This window comes from Herpailurus yagouaroundi, unplaced genomic scaffold (assembly GCF_014898765.1).
Source record: "Herpailurus yagouaroundi ecotype Mexico unplaced genomic scaffold, PumYag 182, whole genome shotgun sequence".
In the NCBI taxonomy this organism is placed as follows: Eukaryota; Metazoa; Chordata; class Mammalia; order Carnivora; family Felidae; genus Herpailurus; species Herpailurus yagouaroundi.
This window is the reverse complement of record NW_024412413.1, coordinates 7503195-7514335: the sequence shown is the minus strand read 5'-3', so window position 1 is coordinate 7514335 and position 11141 is coordinate 7503195. Positions and strand designations below refer to the sequence as shown.

General features: G+C 52.1%; 1 protein-coding gene across 1 annotated transcript; it reads right to left on the bottom strand.

Annotated features, from left to right (window-relative positions):
• Nucleotides 1–2111: 2111 nt before the first annotated feature.
• On the bottom strand, nt 2112–10980 carry TOB2 (transducer of ERBB2, 2). Its single transcript, XM_040490714.1, has 2 exons — nt 10465–10980; nt 2112–3464 (listed from the first exon to the last, which is right to left on the bottom strand). The coding sequence occupies exon 2, from the start codon at nt 3361–3363 to the stop codon at nt 2356–2358; it is 1008 nt and encodes a 335-aa protein (XP_040346648.1). The 5' UTR covers nt 3364–3464; nt 10465–10980; the 3' UTR covers nt 2112–2355.
• Between the last annotated feature and the right edge of the window lie 161 nt (nt 10981–11141).

Below are 11141 nucleotides of genomic sequence, written 5' to 3'. Positions count from 1 at the left end.
TATTCAATACAAACGGACACCAAAAAATGTAAAAAATAAAAAAAAAGTTTTCCTACGAAACCAGGTAAATTAGTGCAGAGTTTTGTTTTTGTTTCCTTAAAAAAAATAAAATTGAAGCAAAAATGCCTAGATTTGAGACGAGACAGACTGAACCGGGCCCAAGAGTCCAGCACTGGAGCCATGCTCCTGAACAAACATTTTTCTTCGTATTTCAAAAGACACTAAGGGGTCGGTCTCCCCCTCTCCCTAGATGTGGTGAGAAACAAGCTGACTGGGGGGTGGTAGGTACCTGTGCACGTGAGTGAGGGAAAGGGGGCTGGAAGAGGGCATAAATAAGGCAGCATCCAACCTTTCCCAGAGAGCAGCGATCTGCCTGGGCCTGTCACTTGCGCGGGAGCTGAGGGTGGAGGAGGGAGAGAGGGTGGCCCGGATGGGGCTGGCCCCTGAGAAGCATAGGGGACAGAGGATACCGGGCTGAGGAGCCAGGGCATTGCCCCGCTGGGGGAGGTAGAGCTGGTGCCCACTGCAAGGAGGGGAGGCTGGCAGTGTCTGTCTGGGCCGGACCCACTGCCACAGCGGTTGCCCACTTGGGGGGTCACTGAGGAGGTGGGGGTGGGGTGGGGTGCCAAGGGCTTTGGTACTTTTTGGTGACGGGGGCCCTGCCGCCATGTGGCCCACCAGCCAAAGCATCAGCGCATGAAAGCTGGTTCACTAGGGTTGGGTGGGAGAAACATCTCCTCTTCTGGCAGAGGCAGGAGCTGGTGCTCTCTTATAATCCACACACACCGCCTGCCATAGTCAAATGCCTGTCCAACCTGGCCTGCCCGGGAAACCACTCCTCACGGCATCAAGGCCAAATGGGACCGGGTCAGCCAGTAAGAGGGGATGCCAAGAGGTACCAAGAAGTTCTCATGCAGGCAGGGGCAGAAACATACTAAAATAACATCTACAACCAAAAGACTAATTAGTCTCAATTGAAGGCTCAGGACTGCCCACTGTAGGCACTGACCCAAACTCCCACCCCCCCTCCAGGGTGCTCAGGTGAGCGGCTCCCACCCTGGGTTAAGGTCACCAAATAGGAGGATCTGAGTCCAGGGACTTCTCTTAGGCATCAGGGGCTGGTATTCCCTCAGCCCCTCACAGCTAACCCTTTTTTTTCTTTCTTTTCTTTTTTTTTCTTTTTTCTTTTTTTTTTTTTTGGTCAAAAACAAAAGTGCAGATCCCTCCGCAGTCTGGAAACCAGTTCCTTCTGCAGTATTTTCCCCTGGGAGTGTCTTAGGCTCAGCCGCAGTCTCACCCCACCACATGACCCACCCTACAAAAGGACTGACCACCCGCCCGGCCCATTCCCCAACCTCCTACATAAATAAGCACTTGCTGCAACCTGGAATCATGTCGGGGGGGGGGGGGGGGGGGGGGGGTTATACAAAGGGTGAGGGACAAATAAAAAAAACCCCCAACCCTGGACCCGGGCGGGGGGCCCACCCCCACCCCCCCCCCCCCCCCCCCCCCCCATTACCCACAACCTCAGGCCCCAGGAACAAGGGGCTGCATGAAGAGCCACATGTGTCAACGGATGGGTCTCCAGGGCCACGATGATAGTCCGAGCCAGATGGGGATGGTGGCGTGGGAACACGGGACAGAGATGAAAGCAGTTCCACCAGACAGAGTGCTACCTGGAGTCACAGACATCAGCTCTAGTGGGAGGGTGTCAAGTCGCCAGTCAGCAGCTCCCCGTGTCTCAGGCCTGAGAGGCAGGGGGGCTGGGTGCTGGGGTCAGACCTATTTGGGTGGCAGGGCCCAAGAAGGCCCTCTGAGGTTGGATGGCTTTGAGTAAAAGGATAGCTGGGTGACAGAGGCAGTGACACAAGGCAGCCTCTCCCTGCTCTGGGCAGGGTCAGGCCCCAGCTGCGCCTCTTCCGGCTCTTCCTTCCCTGTGAGAGAGGACACTCGATCCTCAACAGTGTGAGGGAGGGAGGGAGGGAGGGAACAGGGAGCAGCAATTCACATCTGGACCATTCTTAGCACAGGAAGCCACTAATTAAAGATGTTATATAGAAAACTACATGTAAAAAAAAAAAAAAAAAAAAAAAAAAAAAAAGAAAAAATATAAAACCCAAACCAATCAAATAAATCAGAGGCAGGCAGGAAAGCAGCAGGGAGTTGAGTTAAACAGATTCGGTGCTTCAGGAGCCCCCTCCCACTCCATGCCTGGACCGGATCTTTTTTCTAGAAGCCAGAGTGCGAAGACTGGAAATCTTTTTGTGTATTTTTCTTTTCCTCTTTTTTTGGCCTTTCTTTTCCTTTCTCTTTTCTGTGGTCTTGGGCGCTCCTGGCCCCATGGCGGGTGGGCGGTCAGTTGGCCAGCACAACCGGCTGGAAGGGCTGGCTGGGGTACTGCATGGTGCTCAGGTTGTAGCTGAGGCCTTCCACGAAGGGGGTCTTCTCCAGGAAGAGGCTGTTGGTGCCGCCTCCAAATACCTGGGCCACGTCGAAGCCGCTGCTGTTGCACGTGCCGGCCCCACTGCCCCCGCCATCGGCCCCGTCAAAGAAGAGGCTGGGAGAGCCCCCGTTGTACACGAACTCCTTGGCATTGGGGGAGAGCTGGGACTGAGGGGCCGGGTTGGCCGCAATGAAGTTCAGCGAGTGCAGAGACAAAGAGAGGCTCTTGTGCTTCAGCAGGTTGTTGGTGGGAGAGCGGGCCATGCGGGGCTGCTGCTGGGGAGGCTGCTGGCCACTTGCCCCGCCGCTGGCCATGCCCCCGCCGTTTGCTGCCGCACCCCCCTTCTTCATCTTGGTGGAGCCAAACTTGGTGGCAGCGAAGGAGGCAGTGGTGAAGGTGATGGGCTGGGCGGAGCGGGGGATGAAAGTGGGGCTGGGTGACTGGCCGAAGGATGGTGACGGGGAGTTGGAAAGGGAGCTGTCCTGGCTGCCGATGGGCACGAAGACCTGGGCATCAGGGTTGAAACTGCTCTTGAACTCCTTGTCCAGCTCTGGTGCAACACAGCCCTCGCTGTCATCCAGGTACAGCACTTTCACTGCCCCCTTCTCACCGATCTGGTAGGACACCTCGAAAGGGTCGATCCAGACGCTCAGCTCTTCAGGCACATTGGCCCGCACATCCTCCACTGCCAGGCCGCTCCGCTTGGCGGCCAGCTCCACCACGGGGTCCACGATCTCCCCGATGTGAACACAGCGGAAGCCAGAGCCCTTCAGTGGCTTGTCAGGGTACCAGTGGCCTTCATATTTCTTTTTCAAGAGCCGCTCAAGCTCCTCCCCAAATAGGTCTGCCCGGCGCCGGGGCAGCTTATTATACAAGTAGGAGATGATAAAGTTCAGGGCCACTTTGATCTCCAGCTGCATGGTCCTTGCTCTCCTAGGTGGCGAGTCAGCTCACGGCAAGAGTGCAAACCAAGGGCAGTGGCAGGTGACGTAAGATAGGCAGCCTTGGGCTCCAGAGAGCTCTGAGAAATGAGAACAAAGGGCATCATGAGTAGATTATGCAGAAAGCCCAGAGGGTAGGGGGTTCAATGGCAAAAGGCACAAAAGCACCAGCTTCGGGCCACATATACTCAGGGTCCCATTTTCTGCTCCACCAGTGACCAGCTTGATTGTGTGACTGAGAGCGAGCCACTTTTTTTCTCAGCCTTAGTTTCATCGGTAACATAAGGTCATCATGGAGATGAAGTTAGCTCAAAGATGTCAACTGTCTTATGCCGAACCTGGTAGCTAGTAAAGACTTGATAAAATGAGCTACTGTTTTTCAAGTAATTCTAAAGAAATTCTAAAGGAATTCAAGTAATTTTAAAGGAGTGCTGTGGCTTCCACTATTTTGAGAAGCTGGGTCACACTATACAACTGCTATTTAAAAAAAAAAAAAAAGGAGCCCCTAATTCAGCTGGAGAAAAGAAGGCTCTTGCTAATGTTTCTCTGTAACATCTTGGTGAAGTCGTGCTCCCAAACTGTCACAGGCCAAGATATAAGTGTAAAAATCCTTAGTTTTTCTCCTTAAATGGAAAGGGATACAGATCACTGAACAGGAAGCAGCACTGCCAACTTTTCAGTGGGGGCTTGGACTCCAGTCACATCCAATTTGTCATCCTGGGCTCCCTGAGTATGTACGCTTTCTGGCTCACTCTGGGTTTGCAGAACTGATGTAAGAACGCCACAGCGAAACCAAAGGGTGCATTTCCGTGTAGGCCGTCTCCAAGAATGGAGACGAGAACATGATCCCTAGGAAGAAGTCAAGACCTGCATTAACCAGAGGTGTGGACCAACAAGGGAACGCTGACGAGGGGGCCGTCCCAGGGAAGCAGAGGAAATGAGAGGGAAGCAAAGCCCTGTAGGCCAAAAAATCCTTAAGAACAGCACTGGTGTGGCCTGAGGGAATCTCTACACTTCTGGCTGGAGTGCAGGTGACGAGGGCAGCAAAGAGAAGAAATTTTCCATCACCCTGCAGTCTCCAGCTGGGGACCCATCATCACTCAGTCTCCTGGGGACTGTCTGACCACCTGTCCTTGGCATCGGATTGGATTTATCAAGTGTTTGGAGATCCCCGGAGAGGAGATAGCCCAAGATAAACACTCAGATTGTTATTTTGGGATTCTCTCACAGCCAGCTCCCACAGAGGTCAAAAAGGTTTATTTCTGAGGTCTGGGCCAGCCTCGTGTCTCAGGAAGATGATCTGTAAAGTCCCGAGAGCCAGTGATCCTAGTCCCACTTTCTCCACAATGGCAGCTCCAGGCTCATGCCGTGAGAAGACTGAAAAGGACCACCTTCGAGGTTCAGCAGGGCCAGAACATGTTTCTAGCCAAGCCTCTGGGTGAGAATGTGCTGCTGAGCTCAGCACAGAGACAAGACTAATCCATGATCCATCAAGGGCATTTTTGCCCTGTGATAGATGTGGGGCTAGATTTTGATTAAAATCCCTTCTGGTGGTGACTGGTGGCTCAGCTGATTAAGTGTCTCACTCTTGATCTCAGCTCAGGTCTTGATATCAGGGTCATGAGTTTGAGCCCCACTTTGGGCTCCATGTGCAGCTTGGAGCCTACTTAAAATAGTAAGTAAATAGGGGCGCCTGCATGGCTCAGCAGAGTGTTCAACTTCGGCTCATTTCATGATCTCACGGTTCGTGAGTTTGAGCCCCGCGTCAGGTTCACTGCTGTCAGTGCGAGCCTGCTTCAGATCCTCTGTCCCCTTCTCTCTCTGCCCCTCCCCCACTCATGCTCTCTCTCTCTCAATAATAAACATTTAAAAAAATTAAAAGAGTCGCTCTTAAAAATTTTTTTTAAGTAAATAAATAAATATAAATCCCTTCTGGGTCCAGCAGAGAATAATCAGTTGCTAATTCTTCATTTGAGGATCCTAAGTTTTCTGAACACCTGCCCCGGCTTACTTCCTTGTAATTCTCAGGACTGGGGCCATGGCTCCTAGGGGTATTGTTAGGACTGGATCCTCAGGCAAAAGCTCTCTGGGGTGAGTATCAGAGAAGCAGCACTGGATCAATCTGGAGCATCACATAACACTGGCTACGAGTCTATCCCACCCTCATTTCAGGTCTGAGCAGAGGGTCACATGCCAAGTCAACAGAGTCCTTCTAGGTTAAAAGAGGGAAAAAAAATGGTAACAGTAGAGGGTTTTCTGTTGATAAGGATTGCGTTCATCACCAGATGCAAGGCTAGCCCCCAGGAATGGAAGTCTATAAGGGCCATAGCAGCCACCAGAGGTGTCGTACATGGAGGAGATTACAAAGGTGTGAAGAAAGTTGGCACTAGTTCCCAAGAATAGGCCTGGAGTTAAAGACAATGTTTTCAAAGTGTTTTTAAAAATAAAACAGACTTAAATATGACGTGACTCTTCTCCCAAAGCACCACATGGCCTCTTGGTATAGCAGACCAAGGGGCCTCCTACACCTCTCTGGCCTCCTCAAACTTTACTGCATATGTAACTTCCAAGTTAACTTCCCCTTAAAAGTTCATCTTCACAATGGGACCATTTTGTTTTACTTTTAAAAATATTTTTATTTATGTATTAAGTTTATTTATTTATTTATTTTGAGAGAGAGAGAGAGAGAGAGAGAGAGAGAGAGAGAGAGAGAGCACGAGCAGGAGAGGGGCAGAAAAAGGGGACAGAGAGAGAATCCCTTTGCTGACAGCGCAGAGCCTGACGTGGGGCTTCAACTCATGAACCATGAGATCATGACCTAAGCCAAAATCAAGAGTCGACACTTAACTGACTGAGCCACCCAGGCACCCCAAATGGGAGCATTAAAAAATTTTTTGGGGGGTGCTTGGGTGGCTCAGTCAGTTAACTGTCCAATTTCGGCTCAGGTCATGATCTCACCACTTGTGGGTTCAAGCCCCATGTCGGACTCTGTGCTGACAGCTCGGAGCCTGGAGCCTGCTTCAGATTGTGTGTCTCTCTCTCCTTCTTTCTCTCTGCCCCTCCCCTGCTAGTGCTCTCTCTCTCTCTCTCTCTCTCTCTCTCAAAAATAAACTAAAAAAAAAAAAGGGGGGGTGTGCGCCTGGGTGGTTCAGTCGGTTAAGCGTCCAACTTTAGCTCAGGTCATGATCTCACAGCCTGTGAGTTTGAGTCCCGCGTTGGGCTCTGTGCTGACAGCTCAGAGCCTGGAGCCTGCTTTGGATTCTGTGACTCCTTCTAGCTCTGCCCCTCTGCCTCTCATGCTCTGTCTCTCAAAAATAAGTAAACATTAAAAAAAACCAATTTTATTGTTTATTTATTTTGGGGGGAGAGAGAGACAGCATGAGCATGTGCTGACAGCTCCTGACGTGGGGCTCAAACTCAGGAACCGCGAAATCATGACCTGAGCTGAAGTCAGACGCTTAACCGACTGAGCCACCCAGGTGCCCCAAAATGGGAGCATTTTAAATGCAGGCCAAAGTCATTGGGAAATAAGCCTCCCACCCCAAAATACAATAGAACCACTGTCATCAGCCCTGCCTAGCTAACCATTTTCTGCAGCATAAGCAACTAAAGCTGCACACCAATTTATACCTCAGTGATGCTGCTACACAAATAAGGAAGTACATAATGCCGTCTTTGCCTCTTTAATTGGAGAACAGGCCAGGCCAGATGGCTGTGGGGTGGAACCTTTCAAAAATGCTGGACAACCAGAATGAGATTTTCTGCTCTATCAGCTCAGGCTCTAATTTTGACTTCAAGAAGCTTATGGAACACAGGATTAAAGCACTGATGCTGTCTTGTCTTTAAAGATAAGAATGACCAACCAGATGAGTTTGTTCATTTTTTTTTTTTTTAAGGCTCTGGGCAAATTTTAGAGCTTATATATAAAATATTCATAAAAATGTGGTAAGATTAGAAAGCTTGGCAATAACTACTCTTCGACACAAGGAACAAGTAGATTTAGGAGGCAAGGAAGGACTTGAAGATCTCCTCCAACCCTCACTCACGTGCAAAAGGACAGAAAGGTGGCAAAAAGTAAAAGTAAAAACAAACCCAAGCAAACACCCCCCCCCAAATCCAATGCTAAGTATTTAACAATAGCAAAATCTATCTTTTGTTAATATATTAGAAAGTTGAAAACGTGAGAGTAAATTCTGTCCAAATTCAGTTAGAATCTTATTCTCCTTCACTTTTTATTTCCAACAGCAAAATTAATCTCTGGTTCAGATCCCTTGTGCTGACTTGTGTTTTAAAGAGTGCTTAAGGACAAAAATGAAGTAAGAAAGGCGGCTGCTGCAGTCAGTGATGTGGTAATGGTGATTCCAGAAAGAACTTACGACAAATATGCTATGGAGGATTTTTATGAAGAAAAGCAGCTACGTTTAAAGAGGAAAAGGAGGGATAATGGTGACAGAAATCCTCAGGTCCCTAAACCACGAGAACCTATAAAAATATCCAGGCACCTTGGGCACCTGGGTGGCTCAGTCTGTTAAATGTCCAACTTGGGCTCAGGTCATGATCTCAGGCTTCTTGGGTTAGAGCCTCGAGTTGGGCTCTGCTCTGACAGCTCAGAGCCCGGAGCCTGCTTCAGATTCTGTGTCTCCCTCTCTCTCTCTGCCCCTCCCCGGCTTGTACTCTCTCTCTCTGTCTCTCAAAAATCAATAAACATTAAAAAAAAAAAAAAAAAAAATCCAGGCACCTCAAGCCCTAACATCGGAATAGTCCTACAACTGAAGCGCTATCAGATTCAAAAGAGTCTGAAAAGAGTCTGGAGAGAGGAGTCAGGGAGAAGGGGCCCTCAGTTTTGACAAGGCCAGCAGGTGCCACAAACCGGATGCCCAGGAGAGCCGGCTCAGTGGGACTGCCCGGCCCCACCCCGCAATGACAGGACCGGCGGGTATGGTTGAAGGGCTTCCAGGACTTGGGCTGACTGACCGCAACACCCCAGCCAGAGTCTCCACCATGTCCCTCAAACATGGACTGTGCAAGCCCAACTCTTCAGACTAAGAAGGCCCTTTCTGGGGCACTCCATAACTCCGAAGCCAGGAAGATTTCACTGTAACTCCAACGTAGGCCGGCAGCGAAGGCGCGCTCTGTACCCTGGGAATTGTAGTCCTCAGAAACCTCATACTCACGTTGGAGCAAGTGACCTACTTTCTGTGTACACTACACTTCCCTGCGTGCTTTGCAAAGGTTCAGCCAGCTAATCACGCATGCCCGGTAAGGGGAGCTGGCCGAGGTCCCGAGAACCAAGGAAAAGTTTCCGATGCACATGCGCGCTGTGGCGGACCCCCCCCCCCACCCCGCCCACCGCCTAATACATTTTATATAAATTCTACCCATAAGGCCTACTCCTCGTATTGTACCACCCCACTGAATTCGCGTCTTGGCCTCAAGTAAGGCTGAATTCTCCCCACCCCTTCCTCTTTTTCTTCACTGCCTCTCATGACTGTTGAATTAAAGATCTCCTAGTGAGTTTTTTTCTGGGTGAAGGCGGTGGGTGGGACAGATAAAGGTCACCCCTCCCGGGGCCGGCGGCCCGGCCCCCCCCCGCGCCTCACCCAACACTGCCACTTAATCTGTATTCCTTGGGCTGGGTGGTCTCCTTCTGGAGTTGCTGTAGGGACAGTGAATTCAAAAAGAAAAAAAAAAGCCTTTTCACTTAATGCCCAGCGGGCTCAGCTCCAGGACCTCCAGAGCCAGGGAAGGCAGGAACTAAACCCAGTTCTCCCGTCCTCTCAGCCAAAGAAATTCCCAGTTAAGCTGCGGGGAGGAGCCGGGCCGACAATCAAAAGGCCCCAAGCCAGCAGGGCCCAAGCCTCACCCCTCTTTTAATCCAACTCAGAGTAACTAGACCCAGCTAGGGAAATGGGAAAAGGTTCCTGGGCAGGAAAGGAAAAACCGTACATCTGACACTTGAACAACATATTCTAATACTTGAAATTGTTTGTGAGTCCCCTCCCATTGCAAGGCCTGCTCTATGACCAGACTTACCAGATCCTCGGCAAAGCTCCCCAACAGTGTTAAACCTCCCTAATCCTCCCTCCCACACAAGCTTCTTTCTCCCACTGCTTAAGAGGGGGATGGGGCAGGCGCCCAAGAAAGAAATAGCAGTGCTTTTCTGCTGGAAAATCAAAGATGAGGGACTCACTCCCAGGGTAGGGTGGACAGGAAGGAGAAAAAGAAAGGTTAAGATACTGAGCAGGCACCCAAGAACCCCTTCGCTGGTCCAACCTGAAGCCTACTTTGTAGGGTTCTGGTTCTTCTGCGGGGTGGGAAAAGCCCTGCCAGCTGCCCCTCCTCCCCCCACCTCTCTGTTCAAGGGCACAGTCCATCCTCTGGACACGAGGGGAAGGAGCTTAAAAGTAGGGCTCTTCCTCCCAGGTTCCTCACCAGGATCAATCAGAATCCACTCACTTGGTATTGCTGTAAAGGTACTTACCCCCTCCCTGCACAGTTTTCCCTTAAAACACTAAAGAGGATAAAGAGCTCAGGCCAAAATGGTGAATTCTGGTTCAGCGGCCAGGAGAGTCACCACTGACCGGTCCAAAAGGGGATGTCCACCTTCCACCTCTCGGCTCCACAGGCCCAGAAATAAACCCTATTAATTATGACCACCCCCTTCCCCACACACGGGACAAGAAGCAGAAAAACAAGGCCTGGGTCCCCTTCTTTCCTGATTCATTTAATGGTGGCGGAAGTTGTTTGGGGGGGGGGGGGAGATCAAGGAAAAATCTACCGCGTCTCTACGATATGAAGAACTGAGGGAGGCGGAGAGGGGAGGAAATGCACCCCACCCAGGAGGGGGCCACACTCCGAACCTAGAGAACCTAGAGAGGAGCACCGGGGGAAACGGGGCGGGGGGGGGGGGGAGGTGGTTCTACAGGGGAGGTGGAAGGAGAAAGGAAAATGTTGGCCAGTCGTCAGGGTGGGGGCGCGACAGCAACGTGCAGCGTCCAGCAAAGCGAAGAGCGGAGTGGGACCGAGGTGAAGGAAGGCGTCTCGAGGGTTCCCCCGCCCGCACGCCCCCCACGCACTCACTCGGGTCTCCGCGGCGGCGGGGCGGTTCAGGGTGGATTCTCCCTTCCAGGGTAGTCCGGGGCGCGGTACGGTGGTCGTTCTTTCTTCCTTCCCGGGCGCCGCCGGGCCGGAGGCTGATGGGTCTTTTTCTTCGTTGAAGGTTGGGAGCAAGGAAGGGAGTTTGGGGCTATGATTCGCAATAATAATTCTTTCAGCTTTTTGGAGGTCAGGCTCGGCCAAGGGGGGAAGGAAGGCGGGCGGGCCGGCCGGCGGCGACGGCGCGGGGATGTCGGACCGAAGGGCGGCTCGTGTCGCAGGGCGGAGGACGGTCCGGGCTCTGGCCAGCGGGCGGTCCTGCCCTTCTGGCCCCGCGTCGCCCGAGCCACTCGCTTCTCTCCGGCAACGACCCGCACCTTCCCGCGCCCCGGCCCGAAGTGAGCAAAGTCAATGAAAAGTTTCACCCTTAGCAACCCTGCGCATGGATCCGGCTTCCCCACCCCTGCGTGATGCGTCCCTCCGCCCTGCAGGGGCGGGGCCGGGCGCCGAGCCGGGACTACTTCTCAGCACGCCGGGAGGCCTAACCCCTCGCGCAGCGCGGTCCGAAGCTCCGTGTGCCACCCGGGGGTCCTCCGCGACCCCCTTTCGCCCGCCGTCCCGTGGCCGGCCTCTTCTCACTCAGATCCCAGCCCAGACGCCAG